Genomic DNA, 23,295 nt, shown 5'->3' on the forward strand with positions numbered 1-23,295 from the left:
TCCGCATTGCATTCTTTGCGCTCCTTCCTTACCTACACCAGACTTGAAGCAGGCACAGGCAAACTCAGCCCTCCAGCTGTTTTGGGACTACAACTCCCATCATCCCTGACCACTGGCCCTGTTAGCTAGGGATGATGGGAGTTGTAGTCCCAAAAACATCTGGAGGGCCGAGTTTGCCTATGCCTGACTTGAAGTAAGGAGTGGGGGGAATGAAAGCACCACCGTGTTTTCTCTCCATGGCTAACCTATTTGGGTTTACGAGGTGGTGCAGATCCCAGGGAAGTCCACATTTTTACATTTGTGACCTGGAAATTGTGCCACAGAATACACAGGCGTTTCAGAGCTAAAGAGGGCTGTGGTTTGCTCAGCCATCAAGGCTCTGCATTGCCATTGCTGTCTGAAGCAAAAGGAAAGCATAGGAAAGGGACAGGATTCCTCCCAAGGTCACCATGGGCATCAGTAACCCTATTCTTATGCAGAGTGAGGTTTGCACCCCTAAGGCACTGAATCCTAATTTCTGCACAGGATCAGGCTCCATTCCCTTTGCACAGTTATAGACTATTCGTGTGGTGCTTGGCAGGAACAAATAAATAAATAAATACTTCCTGCATTAGCTGATTACATTTCTCATAAGCTTATCTTGCTAAAAGCATTTTTTGTGCAACAGAGTAGCTGTTACTTGCTGAGCAGATATCACAGGACGAGCAAAGAAGCTTTTTAATACACAGCCGGCAGCTGAGGCCATCTTGGCTTACTCATTTTACTGTTTAACCTAAATTACAGACCGTTCCAGAACACTGTTACAACACAAGAAAAAGCGCCCTTAATGATGCCACTTACTGAGGTCTTCATCAAATATTATTGGCAATGAAACTCAGAGTTCTGTATTAAATTGCCACACGATTAGTGTCATGGACTGGCTGGACACAGAGGAATCGTGAGAGGCACCAGCTGAGGAACCCCCAAGGGAAGAAGGATCAGAACCCGGGGAGTGGTGGTGGTGGGACAACAATGAGGGGTCAGAGGAAGAAGAGGGAACAGATGGGGAGGAGGTGGTATTGGACGCTGAACAGGTAACAGGATTTAGTGAGCAGGGAGAGTCTGTGGCAGAGAGAAGTCTGGAAGCAGAAGCTGAAGCAGGAAAGTGGGAGGACGGAGGCCAAGAGGAAGATGAGTCAGGCTGGTGAAGAAGCCAGGGTGTCTTCCCCTCCTGCTGTGACAGCCTCCTCTCCCCCAGGACCTGGAGAGGCATGAAGTGAGAGGAGCAAATGCGGGCAAAGCAGTGCAGTCTCCAATTGGTTGGGAAGGACCCTGGGGAGCAGGAGTCAGGAGCAGGTCAGCAATAAAAACACCAGTGTCAGTGATGTTAATTCTTTGTTCAAAGAAACCAAAACAACTCAGGCCTAATGCTCTCAACAACTCTGAAGGTCCCCATCTTCCCAAAGCTGTCTAGGTTCCTTCTTCTCTAGAGTATTTCCAAGCAACCAAAAAATAAAAGCTAGAAGACAATTTTCTACCTGCGATCCCTTAGGAAATGTTTGCTCATGCTGCCACTTTCAATTACAACCGGGTAGAAATGATGGGAGGAACAAGAACATCTTGTTATAGGGAAAGGGAAGAGTACAGACACCCACACACCCCTCCCCAAAAGCTGGCTATGGGAGGGTCAGGAGAATCTCCAGAAAAGCATGCTGTGGAGGAGAGTTTCCCGTCTCCCACTCAATGAAGAATTCGAACTCAGGTTGCAGTGTCTACCAAAATCTTTAATGCTCAGATCAGTGTGATACATGGGCAAAATGCCATTCAAAGGCACAGCAGGTGCTACACATAGCCAAGCAAGCAAAGACATTGATCCAGGAACTACACATACCCCAACTTAGGAGCTAACCCCTCTTAAGCCCCCTCCCCAATAAAATATTTGAAGGGGCTGGCACTGGCGGAGGAACAGGGGTGCAGGGGGAGCGCACCGCTCCCAGCGGCACGATCCCGGTAGGGTGCCATCATGGCTGGACCCCCACCCCCACATGCGGCGCACCACGGCCCCAGGATGCATGCTACGTCCCCGAGACGTGCCAGTCACACCCCTGCCTGCTCTCCGCCCCCCCCCCATCGGAGCTTGAAGCTCTGCCACTGGAGACTGCCCCCCCAAAAAAAGTTGAGAGTTATTGCCATTCAAATGGTATGTGTGTGCCAGGTCATGTAGGAGGAGCTTACCCCCCCCAAATATTTTATTCAAGTTGGCACCCCAGCAACCTTGTTATTAGGGAGTGGGGTGGGCACTAATTTCTTGCCCATGCGCAATGATCCCATGTTGAAAACAAACACATTTGTATCCACTGTATTAATGGGCTGAGGGACTTTTTTATGTGTCTTTATGACCAACAGGTGGTGGAAGGAGCGAGCCAGATTCTAGTGAGTGAGACTGTCCCTGGCTATAGTACTGGTTTTAGCCCTCTCACTGGTCAGAACTGAAGGCGCTAATGGGCAGAGGGATTAGGAGAGGGAGGCTGGGGGAATAGGTTTAAAATGGAAACTAAAACCAGCTTAGGTTATATTTCTTTTTAAAACTATAGTTAATATTTTTTTTAAAAGTAAACAAAGGAATCGTACGTCACGAAAGAATTATTATTTACAACTTTAAAAAGAGATACAACAAATCTTAATTTAGTGGCTCCCTAAAAAGTGTTAGGAGAGGCAATAAATTTTAAGTTAAAGGAAACAAAAAGAAAATAAAGGCCATCAAAGAATTAATCCTAACAGGAAGAGTAAATTGTGGACAGATGATGGACTTTGAGAAAGCCCCCAAAAGAAAGCTTAGCCAAGCAAAATTTAAACTAAAAACTCATAAAAATACCAAGATGAAGATTTTAAAGAGAATCAATAAAAACAAAAACACCTGATGACTAGAAAAGCCAAGGAAAAACTAAGAGACAAATGAAAGAACGTGAGGGGCGAAATCAAGTTTATTTACCTTTCGACCAACAAGTCTTTGGATGTGAAAAGCAGCACAGGAAAGGGCAAGTGGGGAGATATGAAGTCTGCTTCAAGCAGAATGAAGAATAAATACAGAAAAATAGAAAGCTTTTCTTTTAAAAGGCAACTGGAAAAGTCATTTCATAAAAAGAACAGGCTGGGCTTTCTGTTGCCGAAGTTGTTATCATCATCATCATCATTATTAATTTATTTTCTATACTGCCCTATAAATGAAGGTCTAAGGGCGGTTCACATAAGATATCAAATACACAAAATCAAAACAAAAATAACCCAATAAAGGGTCACCAGAGCATAGACAACCGTGGTTAGGCTATCCCTGTCCAGATAGGGGAGTAGCTGGGCCACCAGCCGAAGCTGATGGAAGGTACTCCAGGCCACTGAGCGCCTTCCCTTGTCTCTCTCTCGACAGAGGTCATCGTACAGGGCGACCAAGGCAGTTTCTGTGCCAAAACCAGGCCTAAACCCTGATTGAAATGGATCCAGAAAACCAGCTTCTTCCAAGAGCACCTGGATCTAGTCTGCAACCACTCGCTCCAAAACCTTGCTCCAGAAGTTAGAAAAACCAAGACTGGGAAGATTTTAACACAGGTGAGCCTTAGAAGTGAGAAGGGGAGGGGGACCCAGGGAGAAAGAAGGCTATGCATGTGATAAAGAGCAAAGCAGAGGGGGAGAAGGCAATGTAGTTCCTTCTAATTTCATGTTAGCTTGTTGACAAAAATACTTGGCAGCCATTTTGTGATAGCCTCTTGGGGACTATAGAGAAGCTCCTTCGCTAATGGGCAGAACTTCATTTTATTTATAATGTGGCTTCCAAGGAGTAGAATAACAAACCCTCTTGAGCAGCTGGCTAAAAAGTGGTGGGATTTGGCATAGGAAGCTAGGAAGAGGCATCATCATCATCATCATCATCATCATCATTATACCTAACTGTAGTTACTGGGCAACTGCAGAAGAGGCTCACCAAAATATTGTTGAGTTTTTGTTCCTTCAGAGGTGTATAAATCCAGAAGGTTCCAAACATGCCAGCATTTTGGATCCTCACTAGTAATTCTGTTCCTAAGGTAATACATTTAGAATACCCATTTTCAAACCGGATGCATCAAACTGCTTCCTTTGTCTGTAACAGTTGCCTTGCTAATTTCAGTGTGAATAAGCAAATAAGGCATTTTGAGGGTGGATTCACTGTTGGCAATGGCAGAGGTGGCATTGGAGTGAGTAGAGGTTTTCACCATTTTGTCGGCCATTTTTAAGCAAAAAAAGTCCAGCAAACGTTTAAGCACATCCATATTCGTAATCAGGAAAGATGAGCCTTGACCATTTTTTCCTGTACATAAAGGGCAGAAAATTTTGTCTGCTAATGGTAAGGCTGAAATGACTGAGGAAATATTTGAAATCTTATGAATCCTGACGCTCTGGCCATTTTTACTCACACATAAGGGGGTAGTTGATTGTTCCACTAATGACCAGAGAGTGGGCCCATACAAAATAATAATAACCCACATTTGTGAAACATTTTGGAATAGAGGTCTGTACCCCTATCTCGATCACTGCAGATGGTGACAGCAGTCATGAAATTAAAATATGCCTGCTCCTTGGGAGAAAGGCGATGGCAAACCTAGACAGCATCTTAAAAAGCAGAGACATCACCTTGCCATCAAAGGTCCGTATAGTTAAAGCTATGGTTTTCCCAGTAGTCATGTATGGAAGTGAGAGCTGGACCATAAAGAAGGCTGATCATCAAAGAATGGATGCTTTTGAATTCTGGTGCTGGAGGAGACTCTTGAGAGTCCCATGGACTGCAAGAAGATCAAACCTCTCCATTCTGAAGGAAATCAGCCCTGAGTGCTCACTGGAAGGACAGATCGTGAAGCTGAGGCTCCAATACGTTGGCCACCTCATGAGAAGAGAAGACTCCCTGGAAAAGACCCTGATGTTGGGAAAGATGGAGGGCACAAGGAGAAGGGGACAACAGAGGACGAGATGGTTGGACAGTGTTCTCGAAGCTACAAACTGCGGGAGGCAGTGGAAGACAGAAGTGCCTGGCGTGCTCTGGTCCAGGGGGTCACGAAGAGTCGGACACGACTAAACGACTAAACAACCCCTATCTCCTGTAGATAAAGGAGGCATGTAGCTCCCAATTTTCTTTGTCTGGGGTACATGTATGTCTCTTTAATGCAGAAAACATGATCCATTAATGCTGAAACTTTATTAAAAATTTAATTTGACCAAAATTGTATTACTGGCTTTTTGGTGAAAACCTGCATGATAGGATTGATAGTTGCTGGGTTTCTGACAAATACTAAAATTTGGATCCTCGCCAGTACTTCCGTTCCTAAGGTGATATATTTAGAAATTTGGTGTAGCAAACTGCTTCCTTTGCCTGTAATCTCTTGTTACCTTCAACTGCAATTGTAGCTTCTATAAGAAAACTTTTGAATTATCAGAGGGGCAATAGGCACTAATAACTAAAAAGTGATCTCTAAATGCTCTATTGTAATACAGCAGCAATACAGGTGTGTGTTTTCTGGCTGAAGGTCAACTAGGTGAGTATCTTGTGCTTGGCTGAGGAGAAAATCTCTGTTGTGTTCTGCCTGCAACTCTTTGTATAAAGATTCTTTCAGGTTGCAGTGAGGGGGACCATTCAAGCACCCTGAGCCTGTTGGAGAAAAGGCAGGCTCTAAATGGAATCATACATCCAATATGCAAACTAAATATTACAAAGAGTTTGTATTGAGCAATGTTGGTTATTCAATCACTTTTTCAGAAGAGCCGCGAACTCGAAAGCCTAATGCAGTCGCTCTCCGTGCTTCTACCTCATCTCAGTGGTTGTTTTGCCTCTGACTTTGATGAAGCCAGGATGTTACCCCTGGCAAAATCTTTAGCAGGCTCTGCAAGCTTCCTTTGATTCTGACTTTGCTAAATATACATACTGGGAGCTGCTTGGATGTAAAATAAATACATTGCAGTGAACAAACCATAGGGAAAATATCCTATTAGAAATATATCCAAATCACTATTTTCTGTCCTGGAACTCATGGCCCTTGAATGGGAACAAAAGGATTGTGCCACTGATTGCAAACAAAAAACCAACATAATTTGGGTAAGTGGAAATCCAAGCGAGGGGGGATGCCTATATAGTGAAGATACCTGGGACACTGCTGCAAGGGAGGCCCTTTCCTGTGCCATCACCACACAATAAGGTACATCTTTTGGTGGGACAGCCAGCCTTGTTTTGTTCCAGCTCTTTTTTTTACAGACCTCACAGAGCTACCTGTGCCGGAAGCAGATCTGCTCCATTGACAAGTAAGAGGCAGTGTCAGAGCTCTTGATACATCAAGTGAACATCTGCAGCGTAACCTGCAGCGTTATCTGCTTTAGGTAACCTGCTGTTTTTGCTCCTGGAGGGGAGGGCTGCTGAAGACCCTAGTCTCTTCCAGGTGCATCTCAGTGACACAAGAAATAGAATTTTGCAAGCCTTCAGGAACCTTAATGGCAAGTGAACTTCACACTCCACAGTTCAGTGATCTTTTTCAGTACAATCCTTTTGTGCTGGCCTCTCAATTTCCCCTCGCTCGATCTCATCACAGTTCTGTCTAAGAGCCCACCACACCCAGGTGAAGCCAGCTCTTCCTGCAGAAGTCAGGTTAGTAAGAACAGCTGTGTTCCATTTCTCTGGAATTGGCGGGAATGGGCCGGGGACAGACTAATCAGTCCAGATTGCTTTTCGCAGACCAGCAGAAGGAACTGCCAGGCCCATGAATTCACACTTCAGAGGGACAAATGAAAAGGTGAGCATAAAGGTAGAGTTTTAAGACTGGAACCAGTCTCTCTCTTCTGCCCTGCAAACTGATGGCAGACAAAATGGCACTCTGTGACTTAAACACATCTAGGTGAATATCCCTTGCTCGGTTGTGTTCTGTCTGCAACTTTATAACTCTTAAGGGTTTTCTTTTTCCTGAGAGAACATTCTGTATTCAGAGTTTTCTCTCAGGTTTTGATTTTCACCTGTTGCATTGCCAAAAAAGAAAAGAAAAGAAAGCAAAAGGCGCTGTTGGTTGGCACTCCTGGTTTCTAGGACGGGGTTCAAGTCCCTGCGGTGTCCTTGCTTACTTCCAATGCAACCCCTTTATCTCTCTATCTCTCCCCCCTAAGAACTAAATCAAGTAAGGTGCCCCTCTGATGCATCACTGATGTGTGTCCAAGATAAGATGGATTACATGGATGCTCCCCATCCTAGCACTCCCAATACTTAGTATTTTTATATATAAAAAAGACTGTCTCTTAATTTTGCATTGTTTGTTTAGGAAGTAACCTAAATATACAAACAATTTAGATTATGCAGAATGTGGAAAAAGCTAGGATGAAAGAGAAATGGCAGCACGTCCACTCATTAGCAGAAGAACAACAGCAACTATCAGGTGCTCAGGTGTCCTATTTTACAGAAGACAGTTGTCGATTTTCAGAGTTATCAGAGGCTTAGGATGAGGACAGGGGGCAGTTCTCTGTACAAAGGTGGCCTATTTGAAATGGCCGTGCATTCCAGGTCTGGTTGAAAGATACAGAAGGAAGAGCAGGGACACTGAAGTTGCCCATCAACAGATAGCACCTTGGCAGCAGACTAAGCACAAACACACAGGCCACAGTCTTCCCCACTACAGTGAGATGCATAGTATTCCTATGTAGAATTATAGAGCGACATAACACATCAGTCATACTCAAGGTAATATCATATACCCAACTAAGCTGTACTTGGAATCACTGAAATCAATGGGTCTAGTGACTATGACTTAGTAGGATATAGCCTACTAATATTTTTAAATGCGCATCTACACGCAGCACATGCAAATTGGGGTCCATTCATTTGGCCAAGTGTCAATGGCTACTCCAAGCAAAGACATGTCCAATTTCTGCAACTGGGAGTATCTAGGGATGCAATACTGCATATTCAGTCAGGCCCTTTTGTTTCCTCCTGATCCTGAGGATGTTCCGTCTAACTTGGGGATTTTACTCAATCCCCTTGTGGGTCTTTGAGATTTCCTACAACACCTAGCCTATCTTCTCAGCCATAAGGATCTGACAAGGGGTGGGGCCTTTCAGATATTCTTGGGTGGCAACTCCCTACATGCCTGATCATTGGCCATGCTGGCTGAGTTGATGGGAGTTGTAGTCCAAAGCAGCCAGAAAAGACACCTGTCCTTCACCACTGAGGAATCTGAAGCCAACTTACTTGGGAGTAAGCCCCAATGAATTCAATAGGACCTACTTCTCTGGATACAGGATTGTGCTGCATTTTGCTTATTCAAAGAAGCTTTTTTAAAGAAAAAGAGGAGGAGGAGGAGGAGGAAGCGGGAGCAGCAACAGCTGGAATTGTCAGGCTGCACAATACTAGAAGCCTGAATTTGCACAGAATAATTAGGGGTCAATATAAGTCATCAGCTGAACAGTAAAAACAAAATGTGGCTCCATTTTGCATGGCACAAAGTGTTTTTATGTACCAGGTCTGTGTTCTTTCCTTTAGAAGAAGCCTGTAGCAGATCTGATTACAGAATATGCAACAAGCAAATATGGAATTGAGCCAGGTTTATGTTATAAAATACTCTGTCATAGGTGAAAGCTCAGCTCCGGGCTCTCAATCCAACTCTTGGTAAATAAATATCACCCAGGGGCTATCGTGCCATCTAGTGGCAGAAGACTATTGCAAGACTGCCAGCTTGTTTTAATGCAAAGGAGCGGCACAGACATCTGTGGCCCCAGGGCTGCTTTGAGTATTCATTAAGATTTCTAAACCATTATATTTCTTGCCCTAGGGAGGATGGAGATATATCACAACATCCCCAGCATTCTTAGTTATTCCAATTAAATGCTGTTAAAAATCAATCACACCAGAGAGGCAGTTCCTTGTAGCTTAGCCTTCCCCTACGTGGTGCCTTGGCTGGGGCAGATGGAGCTGTAGTTGCAGCCCATTTTCTGTGGCAGCCCCTGGACTGCGGGACTCCCTTCCCACAGAGGTGCATCTTGCAACTTCACCAGGAACCTTCTGCTAAATGCTGAAGACACACCTCTTCCACCTGGCCTTTGATACCTGACATTTGCATTTTCAGGACTCACCCTATTCCTGTGACTGTAATATGTTTTAGCATTCTTTAATATTGATTTTTAAATTGTTGTGACCAGCCATGGGATCTGCTGGTGAAGGACAGGTAAAACAACAAACAATCATAGCATCACTGCAATTTGTGCTCCTCTCATGTAGCACACAGTGAGACTGAAGCATAGGATTGCACTCTAGGAAACAAAACAGTTTGCCCCCAAAATTCTCAGAGATACAATTTGTGTTTTTAAAGTGAGGGTGTATTTTGGCCAATTATACTATTGCTGCTCTGACATATTCCTTGTTTTAGTTTGATTTAAGTTTTGATCTCATGTTATTTAAAATACTGATTTTATATTTGATCTTCGTTGTCGGTAACATTATGTTAGCATTTCATGAAAAGGTGGCAAATCAATTTACTGCAAGTTAGATTCCTTGGTAGAAGAAAAACTGGTACTTGTGTTCCCCAAGCACACACTTCAGCAGTTATCAGAATATTCAGCTGTGTTTAATATTTCAGATTCACCTACTTTTAAAAAAATCTGAGAATATTCTGTGCAATTCCAATCTTAGATACAGTTTATTACTATTAAAATAGTGTGCAACTGCTATAACAAGTAAAAAGAAACTTTTAAAAATTCAAATTCTGCTCGAAGAACACTCACATGATGTGTTCAATTACAGAAACCATATATAAGTTTGTGTGTTCATGTGTATACAATTGGTCAACCTTAATTTTCTTATTCTGATTCCAAATATTTTTTTTAAAAAAGCTGAGCAATTAATGGTTGGTTGGTTTCTAAAGCAATGTGTTAGAAACATCTGAAATATGGGTGGCTACAGCACAAGGCCAATGAATGGGTGGAATTGCAGCCATGCCTTCTTTCCTCCCTACCCAGAATTGTATTCCTAACACGGCTTGCCTGTGGCCTTCAGATCTGGCTGGGCTCTCAACTCCCACCAGCTCCGGCCAGCAACACCCGAAGGGCCATGTTCCCCCTCCCTGTCAAAGGGGCTGGAGATATGATTGAGGGACTCTCAGGAAACGGTCAGTTATTCTGCATGAAACTGAGCTCATATAGACCTGTAAAGATGATTCAGTCTGGATAAGCTGCAATTTGATACAATAGCAATTTTTGGGAGGGTATTCCCAGAATCTTAGCACATACTTTGATTGATTATTTCAGCTGCCATGGCTCCTTACAAATGATCCTGAGGAACTCTGTGCTACAGATATGCAGCCTAACCTCCCTCAACATGGATTCCATGTTAGAGAGTAAATGCCACAAACCACAGAAGCAGGATTGGTGCAGACGCTCCTCACAGAGCTGAAGGCCACCTAGACTGTCTTCATAACATGGACTGACCAACCAACCATTAGCTGCTCACAGATCAAGCTGTAGATGATCCAGATCACATGCCACAAGCAAGGAGAGCGGTTGATGCACCCCAGAAAACAGGCCTGTGCAGTGGGCAGCTAAAAACAGTGCTGGGGACAGTGCCCTGTGCAAGATACCAGAAGCAGAGAGGGCTAAAGAAATCCAAATTGGAAGCTATATAATGGTCCCAATGCATGTCTATTGCATTACCCATAATGCATGTAAAAGGAGCAAAGCACCAAGGATCAGGTGGGGAGAAGGGCACAATTTAAGGTCACCACGACCCCCTCTGCATGCATGGAGGTTATATTTCCTGGCTACAGTTAAGATAAAAACCATGGTTTGTGGTGCATGAGTGATATGTGATCCCTCTGCTCCTCCCCACTGGAACATGGCAGAAACAGGGCACAGAAACGCCAGAAGTCAAAGGTACAACCTTAGCTGATCCAGGTGTGTTGCCTTTGTCAGTAACCGACTGGTCCCTTGGTAGGTGAGGAAGCTGGGGCCCTTTGCCCAGAGACTGGCTTCCTCCCCGGGTGCTGAGATGAAAATGCCCTGGAGGGAGGAAGAGGAGGAGCTTTAGAAGTTGTTTGCTGCAGCTGCCAGAGTGGCCATCACAGCCTCCAGATGCTCCTGGTGGATGTAAGCAACAAGCCCTCCTTGGTTGGCCCAGCGCTCAGCACCCTGAGCGCCCTCCACAGGCTTGTTGTAGGTCAGTTCCGGTAGTGGCTTGCGTTGCCCAGCCTGCCAGGACTTCAAGGCCTCCGAAAGGTCAACCATGCCTCCGCCAAGGGCTAGCAGGATGGCGTGGGGGCCGCAGGAATCCCACTTAAAGGTGCTGCCCTCCGAGAGGACGTAGGCGTCGGCCAGCCCCAGCGCCACACACAGCATCTTGTACCCGGCACCGGAGGCAAAGCACAGCTGCTGCCCATACAGGGGGGTCAGGGCTTCCTGCAGCGCCACCTTCTCATTGCTGCTCAGGACCACACGAGGGGAAGTCCGCAGCTGGGGCCGGCTTAGCGAGCTCAGGCGGGTGCCCCCATAGGAGATGCCCCAGTGATATTTGCTCTGCCACCTGCAAAAAAAAAAAAAGGGACGTGTCAGATGTCAGGGCTGGTCGTTGTCCTCTTCAGATCACCACACAAACGCTTCTTGTTCTTTTATAACTTTTTACTGCGTATTAACAAACTTATAAATGGTTCTTATCTTGAACTATTCTTCCTCAGAGTCACTTCTTTCAGATACCTTCTGAGCTCTGCTTCTCCATGACCACCCTTCCCTTCGCTTTCCCGCTCTTTTTCCTACCCTCCTGGCTAGAGCTGGCTTGTATCTCCCCTCCTCCCAATCTGAGCTAGAACTTACCATAACCCTTGCCTTTCCTGGGAACAGCTGGTCCCTCCCTGTTGTTCCTCTTACTCTCTTCTGTTAGATTCACTGCTCTCCTTCCCCCCTTGGGGAATGCTTTCTCCCTCTGAGAAACTGGAAACTTCTAACTCTTCCCTGACACCACCCCCTCCCCTAAGCCCCCCTTCCTCCTCCTCGCTCTCCTCTGTATCTGAAGGACCAAACCCTATGAACTCCTCTTCCTCGCTATCTATCTCTTCAAAAATTTCTTGAAGATGCCAGTTATGGGGTTTTGGCTTGTGGGGATATTTTCTATGAAATTCTCTCTGCAATTCCGGAACGTTTATTTTTTTTGTTGATTCCCATGAGTTCTCAGACTCATCTAACCCTTTCCATGCAACCAAATACTGTAATTTCCTCCTACTTATTCTCGAGTCTAATATCTCTTCCACTTCAGTCTCCTCTTCCCCCATCATGGTGGGAAAAGGAGGTGATTCCCTTGAAATTTGATACTTATGCGCTGGTACAAACACTGACAATAAAGATCTATGAAATACAGGGTGTATTCTCATATTTTCAGGTAAATGAAGCTTGAAAGCGACTGGGTTAATTTGAGCCTTTACTTGGAAAGGTCCCAATCTTCTTGACTCTAGCTTTTTACACCTCCCTCGTATCGGTAGTCCCTTGGTAGACAGCCATACTCAGTTCCCTACTTGGATTTCTTCCCCAACTCGCTGGTACCTGTCTGCAGCTCTCTTGTAAGACTTCTAACTCTAACTCTTCCCTGACATCAGAGAAGGCTATCCAGGAAAAGCACCAGAGAGTCACGCTGTACTAGGACCCGGTGGAGACAGCAACCAATTGATGCTGCTTTCCCCATCCCCAACAAGAACCTTGATGCAAGAAAGACAGATGAGGTGGTCATCAGTGCTGTGTGAGTGGAAAGCCAAAGTGAGAGGCTGCAGCACACTGATGGCTAGAAAAGAAAAACACAACTGGGATGGAGGCCTGGGATAAGAGGACGACCAAGGATGCCCTTTAGACCCTGTCTTGAGCAGGGGGTTGGGCATCTAGCTCCAAGTACATTCCAACTCTATAATTCAACGATTCTATTATTCTAAGGGATGGGACAAAATGCCCTGGAATCAGCTCAGCAGGGTATTTTTAATAGCCAGACTCAGAACTGTGACGAGACACTGTACACTCCTTGCATGTAGCAAGATGTGTCTGCACGGGTGCAGTTGGCAGGAAGCAATTTTATACGAAGCCAGACACTTGGTCCATCTAGATTAGGATTGTCCCCACTGATGGGCAGGGGTTCTCCAGAGTTTCAGGCAGGTGATGCTGGGGGTGGCATCTAGACCTGCTACTGCATAAGATGTGCTCTACCACTGAGACACACACCTGGCTTGAGAGGGGCTCATTTGCAGACATGGGCTAGATCAGGTGATAATGCTGAGCAGGGCTGCCTTTAGAATATGCGCCGCCGGGGTGCAAAGGTCCGCTCAGTGCCCCCAAATTTAGTGCTGCCCACGTCTACCCCCAAGATATACTTTTCCGTGGTTGCAGGTGAGGCCATGGCGGCAGCAGCGACATCCTGCTCTTCTGAGTCTCACTGCTGTTGTCCCTCAAGAACCGGGTGCCCTAGCTCCGCAAAGGCACACAGCTTCACATCCAGGTGCTTTTAAAAGCTCCCCAGGAGGAGGAAGGAGAAGAGGGACACAGAAGCCACACTGACGCCTCTCCATGCAGGGAGGGATTCTGGGGAGGAGAAAGCAGCCAGGGTGGAGGCGGCCACAGCAGCTGGCTTTGAATATCAGCTTGATCAAAATTATTTATTATTTCATTACAGGCAGACAGTTAAGAGCTTAGGCAGTTTCAGCGGCGGGTGTCTGGCACTCCCCAGAATTTGGCACCCAGGTGCCTCGCACCCCTTGCACCCCCGGGTAAAGACGGCCCTGATGCCGAGCCTCCCCACTTGAGCAGTGGAATTGAAAAGCAACAACTTCTCTAGATGAAACATGGATTAAAGCGAAGCTTCACAGTAGTGAGTCTGGGTCAAGCCTCTTGCATCAGCATGCGCTGATGGGTACCCAATGGGCTAGCCCACCTGTGGAAGAGTGCCCTGTGGTGGTGCTGTTACCTGCGTGCTGGTAGCTTTTCCTGGAAGAAGGGCTCATTGATGATGCCCAGGACAGGTTCGCCTGAGTGACGGTTGTATACACCTATCAGCACCAGCGCCGAGCGCAGCCCTGAGGGGTAGATGCCATCCACAGGCAGGACATCTCCACGCCCACGGATGTACTGATTGGTGGAATCTGAGGAGAGAGAACCCATGAGACGGCCAGTTCCAAGCCTGGTGAAGGAAGTTCAGAGTAAGGCTCAGAGAGCTCCTCCTCACGGCAGAATTGCCATTTTTTAAATGGGCAGCAGAAGGGCCCCTTTGTGGTGGAAGGTCCGTAGCTCAGTGGCAGAGCACCTGCTCTGCATGCAGAAGGTCCCAAGTTCAATCCCAAGCATCTTAACGTAGGCCTGGAGAGACCACTGCTGGAACCTTGGAGAATCACTGCCGGCCAATGCAGACAACACTGGGTGAGATGGACTAAGGGTCTCGCCCAAGTGTCGGGCAGCTTTCTCTGTGTCTGGAGCCCAGACGTTGCAGGCAGAAGGTCCCAGGTCCATTCCTTAGCATTTCCAGCCAGGGAGGTAAAAAAGGAGGTAGCAGGTGAAGGAAAGACCTGTTTTTTTACAGCTTTTTAAAGCTTTTCCCTATCTCCCTCTCTTTTTTCTTTTTTGTCCTTTTCCACTACATTTTTATCTTGTTTAGACTAATGTTGGGTTAAAAAGATATTTGATATTAAGTTTTGTATTTTTCTCTATAAACTCTAACAAAATTTATTGATTTATTTATTTTTAAGGGCCCAAGACTTTGGAGGTCTTTAAGCAGAGGCTTGACAACCATATGTCAGGAGTGCTCTGATGGTGTTTCCTGCTTGGCAGGGGGTTGGACTCGATAGCCCTTGTGGTCTCTTCCAATTCTATGATTCTATGATTCTATGATTCTAAGACCCTGGAGAGAAGACGAAGAAGAGTTTGGATTTGATATCCCGCTTTATCACTACCCTAAGGAGTCTCAAAGCGGCTAACATTCTCCTTTAGGATTCCTTTGAATTCAAATAATATATTGCCTACTTTTTATGCCCTTTACGAATAAATGTGTTGAGGGATGTGTGTGTTTGTATGCATGTATGGAGAGCCACTTTTAGTCAGATGTATGGAGAGCCACTTTTAGTCAGAGCAGAGCAGCCACTGCCAAACTGGTGCACCACCCAGGTGCTGCGGAGTAAAGCTTCCATCCGTTTCAATCAGAACAGCCATGCTGGTTGAGGATGATGGGAGTGGTAGTTCAAAACATCTGGAGAGCACCAGGGTTGGCAGAGGCTGACGAAGACAGTACTGGGCTAGGAGGACAAATATGGTACTTGGGCCTGGTGGTATAAGGCCATGAGAAGGGAGCTGGAGGTGGCTGAATGGATCTCCGCTAACTTTCGCCAAAAGCTAGTAGTCCCCACAGAGGGAGGATAGTAGAAGCTGTATCCCCTGGGTTCCCTGTCCCCACAACTGCAGCAAAGCAAGAGAGCACGTGCTTCACCTATGGGACCTCCAAGGTTCAAGCCTTGGAATCTCCAGGACTGAGGAACCTCCAGCATTCCCTTCCAAGGGCCATAGGCCAGGGGTGGGAGCAGAGGCAGAACTGGGCAAATGACCTGAGGCAGCAGAAAAAGATGCCTGCCGTCAGAGCACTTCCATCAGAGTACACAGTGACTGGACAAACCAATAGTCTGATTTAGTGTAAAAGTAATTCCTATGTGAGAGGTAGCCAACGAGCCACCTTCTGAATGTCCAGGATCTGCCATCATTTTCAGTAACTGGCCATGCTGGCAGGGGCTGATGGGAGCTGCAGTCCAAGAATGCCTTGAGAACTTGATGTTGGCTATCCCTTTCCTGTCTTACATTATTGTTGTTGTTGTTGTTGTTCAGGACCAAAACTAGGCTTTCTTAAATTGGGTCAAAGACCCCATTTGGCACCCAACCCCCCAGATGTGTGTTTGTGTACATAGATACACATACATACATACAAACACACCCACCCCTCAACACATTTATTCGTAAAGGGCATAAAAAGTAGGCAATGTATTATTTGAATTCAAAGGAATCCTAAGAGGTATTATGACTGTATGACCAAAGGGAAAACGAGCATCCCTTCCAGTAAAAGCAAATTGTTTGTCAAAAGTAGAACTTCCTTGTCCAGTAATTGTCTATCTGAGGTCAGGGTTTGAATTGGATTTATTTGGTCATAGGATTATTAAAAGATTGCATTTCCATGAGATCAGCCAAAACCCTCTGGTTTCCTTTAAAAAAATATTTTCCCCCCTCTTTGAGGCTTTTTGCCACCCACTCCTCCTCTTGGTTCTGTGCAAACCCTTTCAAGGAGTTTTGACGTGTAAATTTACTCTCAAGCATCAACAAGATTCCTTTCAATTTTATTTTTGTTCGATTACTCATTTTAGGAAATGATAATTTTGTAGTCATTTTAGGTTCCTTGTAAAGTGAAGAAATGCTTTTTGCAAGTCTAAAGTAGAAAGCGACCTTCCATTACAATCCTAATGCAGCCAGGCTGACCAGCGCTTGCCAGGGAACTGCCTCTGGCAGGAAAAATGCTCTCACACACCTTACTTTCCTGTGTGTAGATCATGTACAGTCTGAAAATGACTCAACTTTAGGTATTGAAAAACATTCTAAGTTCTGAAGGGATCGCAGAATCAATAGAATTGTAGAGTTGGTAGGGACCCTAAGAATCATCTAGTCCAACTGATTCTCTTCCTCATTTTTCTGCCCCTCCAGAATTTCTTTCTCACACTAGCAAATCCACAGGGGATCCTGTCTTCTGCTTCAGTGGGGAGAGCCAACCAGTCTCTCCAGATTTTCCGACTCTCCCTCTCCCTGAAATTGTGTTGTAAATAAGCCTTCTTCAGCTTCATGGGGAAAGGGGAAGGAGCTTGTGGATGTCATGCTCTTTTTCATCTTTCTCTCCAGCTGAAGCCCAGACATACTGGGAGGCTGGGGGCCTCAATGGCGCCCCTTTGGAAGCTTCACCCAGGGCAGAAACCTTGGCTAGATCCCCACTAGCTACGGCTCTGTGTTGTTGTTGTTATTATTTATTGGTTGAGTTTTCTTGCCCAAGGCAACTCAAAGCAACTTACCACCAACCCCCTAAAAAGAAAACACCCTCACGGAAATACATTAAAGCAAGCAAGCAAAAATCCTCTGGGAGGAAGATCCCCTTGCCCAACCGAGCCCAAACTCTTATTTCCCGACCCCATCAAGTGCTCAATCCAACACCCACCCTTGACGCATGGCTTACCTATGGGATCAATCCACACAGCCATGCTCTCTGTGGAGATAGTCACAGCCACATCATCCAGCGCTGGGTCTGAAAGCACCACTTCCTGATGAATAGCTGCAGCCAGCAGCTCGGCTGCCGCTTGCTTCCGGTCAAGGACTTTTCCCAACAGGGCAGCAGTTTCTTGTTGTGTGGGGCAAACCTGCACCACCACCGTCTCCCCTAGAAGTCCCCAAAAATAAAGTTAGCATGCTGGAGGGCTTTTCCTTGGAGGGCGGCTTGCAGGCCGGTAAAACGACTCCCATGGGCTGCTTGTGGCCCATGAGCCTTAGGTTGCCGACCCCTGATCTAAACACATCTCAGAGAGACTACAAGGGGTAATGCACAGGGGTTCCTCAGATGACTAGTTGATGTGAAATGGGTAGATTTGAAAAATATAAGCCTAGAAGAACAGTAGCCAATAAAAAAGGTCAAGTGCGGTTCAGAAAAGTCTTTCGCGTGCAACAAAAGGGACCTGGAGGTGGGAGAACTGACTTTAGGAATAGAAAACAGAGTCTAATTTCAAGCATAAAGTACATCAGAGTGTGCAGCAACAGAAGATGATGGCTCAGCCAATGATTCTAATTAAGATAAAGCTGAGAAAGAGGACCAGCAGTTTGATAGAGCAATTAATAAAAATTTGCCCTCTCCCTGCCACTTAACCGAGGCCATCACTCACCGAGGCCATTTTCAAATTTGTTGGACTCCTCACCACGGATATGATCTTGTAATTCTGGAAACTGGTAGCGCCGACAATGGAGAAGGGGAAAGGAAGAAGAGAGAGTGGCTTAGTCAGACTAATGAGTCAGATCTAAGAGAAGGTTATTTTGGTCTTTCTGCCCCATCATCCCAAGTTCCCACTGGATCAGAAAGAGACAACTGGGCATCAGTGCTTGGAATGAATTAGTTCGGTTTAATGATGTTCATGGAATTAGGACAAATATCTCTAAACTGCACGTGAGAGTAGCTTCCATAATTGTCAGGTGAACTGAACATAAAATATGTTCATTTTAGGACAGAATTTTGAACAATTTCTAATTCATTTTCAAGTTCATTCTCTCATATGTGTTTTTAGCTCTTTAACCCCTTAGGGCTTTTATGTTTTAAGTTCATAGTTGGTGTGTGTCTGTGTTGACGGAATGGAGTATTTAAAATAGTAATAATAACAACGCAGACTTTTCTCCTTAATGCACTAGCACTATGTGAATGGCTGGTCCTGCTTTGACATGTCTGCATTCTGTAACATCCTTAGTTCATTCGGCAACCTCACACACGCACACACAAGCACACACACACAGGCTTGTGGCTAGATCTAATTCTTCCCTTAACCCCAGGGAAATAATCCTCTCTACAGGCACTCCCATGTGTCTAATAAACTGAGTTATGGCCCAAAAAATTCCCTCCCCCATTTCAAATATAATTGTTCATCCATGATTTGATGACATTGTTGTATTATTATCTTTATATCCTGCCTTTCCTCCAAAGAGCTCAAGCAGGCGTACTTGGTTCTCTCCCCCCCCATTTTATCCTCACAGTGACTCTGTGATGTAGGACAGGCTGACACAAGAAAACTGGTGCAAGGTCACCCAAGGAGCTTCATAAGATTTGAGCCCTGGTCTCCCAGGTCGTAGTCTAACACACTATACCACACAATTCTTAGGCAAGCCACTGTTCTCTCGATCTAATTTGCGGATAGTAATAATGGCCTACCTTCGTAAGGTAGCCTTACAGAGTAATTTTGAGGATTACTGGGTAAATTATGCAAAGACCATGCAATATATGACAAACACTTTATAGATGTGAGCTGTTATTATTCCAACAGGTGAAGGATGAAGGAACCAGGTTGTTCCCACTTTCACAACCATTGGGAGCAGTGTGGCTTAGCCACTGCAAAGGGCCGTAGGTCAGCGACAGCGCATCTCCTTCAAACACAGAATGTCCTAGGTGTAACCTCTGGCTTTTCCTGACAGGGCTGGGACAGGAGCCTGTCTCAAGCTCATGGGAACCAAGGCCAGCCAGTGTGGGCAATGCTGAGTTAGATGGTGCAATGGACTGATTCAGTATAAGGCAGCTTCCGATAGTCTTATGGCTCCAGCTCAATCCCAGGTCCTGCTGGGTTGCAATTTAGGATAAGTGCAGCAGCCGCTATGAGCTTTTCCCCTTCTACATTTCCCCTAGCTCTGGCCTGCGATTGCTATATAAACCCTTCTTTACGTATCCTACAGCGATGGGGCCCCTTCCCCGCAGCAGATACCTTTTGCCCCACATCATGCTTGATAACCTCTTGGATCAGCACGTCGGCCAAAGTCTTGAAGTCCTGCAGGAACTTCTTGTTCTTATCCGCCCCTCTCTTCTCCTCAATGAGCAAGCTGAAGAGTGCCTCCTCTTGGCGGCAAAGCTGGGCAATGCAGGCTGCCTTCTCCGATGCCGCAAGCAGACTCTTCAGAAGAGCCGCCATAGTCTGGGGCAGGGGAAGGAGGAAGGCAGAAGCAACCGTGATTTCAAATTCAAGAGGCGGGCAAAAGAGTCATGTTCTTTCATTCTAAACCCCATCCTCTCTGATTGGTTACAGGTGCCTGGAGAAGCCCAGAGGGAAAGGGGCAGTGATGCAGGAGGCAAAATTCCTAGGTTACTGTCCCATTGCTTGGGGTGTAGTGGAAGCCAGCATGGTACCGTGGTTAGAGTACTGGACCACGGAGGCCCAGGTTCAAATCCTCAGTCAGGCACCAAGCTGCCCACACCACCTACTAATGAGATGGCAAGTTTGTTGTGAAGGATAGGGAGGGATGGGGAGAAGAACCTTGTATGCAGCCCTGAGCTCCTTGAAGGAAGGAAAGGATTAAAATATCAACAAGTACAGCTGCAATCCTATACTCCTGGGGAGCAAGCCCTATGGAACAAGGGTGACTTTGCGCCAAGTAAAAAGGCATGGGATTGCAAAGTCACCTATGTACAGACCAGTAAGGAGCCTTTTTTTGGGTGGGTGGGGGAATTCTGTGTTGCTGTTTAATTGCTCCAGTGTAACTCAGTTAGCTAGCCAGCCTGAAGAGAATAAACTCAGAAAGATATAGTGCTACCTATTGAAAGTGGAGGGGCAGAGAAAAAGATTAACAGTGCGATCCTATGCATGTTTGCTCAACTTCTGAGAAAGTATGCACTGATGCACTGTAGAGCACTAAAGGAGGGAACATGTACCTCCTACCAAAGGGAGTTAGAGATGTAAACAGCAGGAATACATAAAGCTCCTTCCCACCTCTGAGAACAGTGCTAGAGTGAATGACCAACGAAAGCTCTGGGATTTTGCCCAGGCTTCTATCATCTGATAAGAATAATAGATGGAAGCATAGCACTTTGCATTTTTATGAGCTCTTAAAAGTCATTTCACTGGTGTTTCTTGCAATTAGCACCTCTATGCTACAGATGCCTTGTGCCAACAGCATCCAGTATCCTGGCACACCTCTCTTGCTATGATTATCTCTCAGTTGCAACCCCAACATAAAAAGATATAACGCCAAATATTAGGTAGTTAGGGGAAGAACACTAGGAACATTCCGGAGTAAACCCTTGGCAATATTCTTCTTGGTCCACAGCCACAGGAGAGAGAGAAACACAGAATGAGGAACGGAGGGTCAGAGGGTGGGAGAAATGGAGCAGGAAACTGTGGAGTTGGAAGTCCTTTCCTATGAACGCTTATACATATTCAATAAAGGGGCAAGAACCTCTCTCCTAGCACAATAGCGAGAAACCTCTGGCCCTCCAGAGGTTGCCAAACTACAACCCCCATCAGCCCTTGCAAGAATAGTAAATGAAAAGGGGGGATGGGAATTGTAGTTCAGCAACATTTTGCGGACCAAAGGTTCCCCACATCGACTTTAGAACTTTTTAAGCAGCCTTGACTACCTATTTCATAGCCCATGTGCCCATGGCGATGTGTCCTAAATGTCGACCTTCCTATTCAGCACCATCCCACTCCGATTATTATGACTGGGGCGCGCGCGGAGGGATCCACACCCCCGCGGGACCCCAGAGAAGCCCCCCGACCCCAAGACACCCCGTCGTGCCACGTCACGGAAATTAACGCCTTCGCCGCCGGATGAGAAGCCGCTCGATGTTCCGCCCGCTGCCGCGCCCCGCGCCCGTTTCCGTTCCCCGGCCGGGCCGGGCGAGGCACCCGCTCCGGAGCCAGGAGAGGGGCAGACCTGCAGGACCCGCGCCAGCCCTGCCGGGCCAAATCCAGGGGGGAGCCGGCGGGTCGAAGGCAAGCCCCGCGGCGCATCTTTCCCCGGTTCTCACCTGTCTCCGCGCAGCTCGAGCGCCTGCTCCAGGGGAGGAACCGCCGCCGGCTGGATCGCAGCTCGCAGCTCCTGGAGTCCACGCCTGCCGGGCCAGGAGGCGGCTGCCCAACTCTGCCCCGACGGACCTGAAACATGTGATTGTGTGCTCGGCCCTCGCAGGGGCGGGGAAACCTCAGGCGACGCGGCGCTCCGCTCAGGATCTCCTAAATTTAGCCGGCGCGCGGTTTTAATCTCCCCGAAGGCATCCTTCACCCTGACACCGAAAAGGGGCTGTTGTGCTTTGCACGGCTGGTGGGGAAGAGGCAAAGCAAGAGCGGGAAATCATACCGAGACACGGTGCCATCAACTTGGGGATCAAGGGAGTCTTTGATCATTGAATTCATTCATTCATTCAGCATACCATTTGCAAATTACTGGCACGTAGCACAGTCCCGTGCACATTCATCTAGAGAAGAAAGCCCCACTGTGTGAAATAGAATACAACCCCTGGGCAAATACATTATGCAAAGAGCTGCAGGCAGCATTGTAGTACAATCCTATGGGCACACTGAGTTCAGTGGACTTTGTCGCAGGTAAGTATTTATGGAGCTGCAGCATTAACTTCTAGCAGAAGGAGTGCCAGGGCTCATGCCTGCCCAGAAGTCACTGCATGCCAAGCAAAAGTTCTTGGTATATTATTCCTAAAATTTCCAGGTGCTGTAGAAAAAGAGACAGTGCAACCCTACACATGGGTTACCAGAATTAAGTCCCACTCAGTGGGGTTTACTTCCTACTCCCAGTGATTATGTTTATGATTTTATCCTAAAAATAACATCAGCTTTGGTTTGCACTTTAGCTAGAATATCCTAACCCCAGATTGGTTGTAGTTTTATTTACTGCTGTAGGAAAAAGTATTCTGTAGGTACATAGTCAAAGTGGTGAGTTGTTTCCTAGTTCCTTAATTATTTTTTTTATTATTAAAGATTTTCTTGGTTTAGGAAAGTACATGCCTTGTCTCTTTTTTCAGGTTGTACAGTCTTTCTTACAAATCAGTTACATTTGTTGTGAGATATTAGTGTTGAATACATTATAAGGTTGGGGAAGAAGGGGGGGGAGAAGAGGGGTAGGGTGTTGAGGCTTATATTCTTTTGTATAGTGTACGTGTGGGGTTTTGTGTCAGTGTCAACTGGGTATGTTCTCTTTCTATACTACAGGAGTCAGCAACCTTTTTCAGCCATGGGCCGGTCCACTCTCCCTCAGACCATGTGGTGGGCCGGACTATATTTTGAAAAAAATAATGAACCAATTCCTATGCCCCACAAATAACCCAGAGATGCATTTTAAATAAAAGGACACATTCTACTCATGTAAAAACACACTGATTCCTGGACTGTCCGCAGGCTGGATTCAGAAGGCGATTGGGCCACATCCGGCCCCCAGGCCTTAGTTTGCCTACCCATGATATACTACATTTCTTTGGTAGTGAGAGGTATTGGGGGCAGGGGGTGGTTGGTTGTCTGTGGTTGGCTGCAGTCAGGTTTGTTTGCATGGGGGCTTGTTGGGTCAGGTAAGCCAGATTGATTCGTATGCCGTCTTCTTGTTGGGCTGTGTATGTGATATCCTAGTTCCTTATTTGGCAGTTCACAGATCCTGTATCAGTTTAGAGCTGCCAATATAGTCTGAATGAAGAATTAAGGTTTATTTATTAATTAAGAAGCTCAAGGTGGCATATGTGGTTCTCCAATTTTTTTCTGAAAGACAGTGACTGCC

The 23,295-nt window shown here is 46.2% G+C and overlaps 1 protein-coding gene and 1 long non-coding RNA gene across 2 annotated transcripts in view; one reads left to right on the plus strand and one right to left on the minus strand.

Annotated features, from left to right (window-relative positions):
- Window positions 1-23,295, plus strand: part of LOC310840262 — a 161,987-nt gene that overhangs the window by 2,536 nt on the left and 136,156 nt on the right. The gene's annotated exons all lie outside the window — the stretch shown is intronic.
- INPP1 (inositol polyphosphate-1-phosphatase) lies at window positions 1,743-22,035 on the minus strand. The gene is made up of 8 exons (XM_083729471.1): window positions 21,545-22,035; window positions 19,506-19,712; window positions 17,931-17,991; window positions 17,234-17,434; window positions 13,952-14,126; window positions 6,142-11,539; window positions 2,139-5,831; window positions 1,743-2,084 (listed from the first exon to the last, which is right to left on the minus strand). Exons 2-6 carry the CDS (start codon window positions 19,707-19,709, stop codon window positions 11,044-11,046), a joined length of 1,137 nt encoding a protein of 378 aa, XP_083585597.1. The 5' UTR covers window positions 19,710-19,712; window positions 21,545-22,035; the 3' UTR covers window positions 1,743-2,084; window positions 2,139-5,831; window positions 6,142-11,043.

Source organism: Podarcis gaigeae (genome assembly GCF_964106915.1).
Source record: "Podarcis gaigeae genome assembly, chromosome: 2".
Classification (NCBI taxonomy): domain Eukaryota; kingdom Metazoa; phylum Chordata; class Lepidosauria; order Squamata; family Lacertidae; genus Podarcis; species Podarcis gaigeae.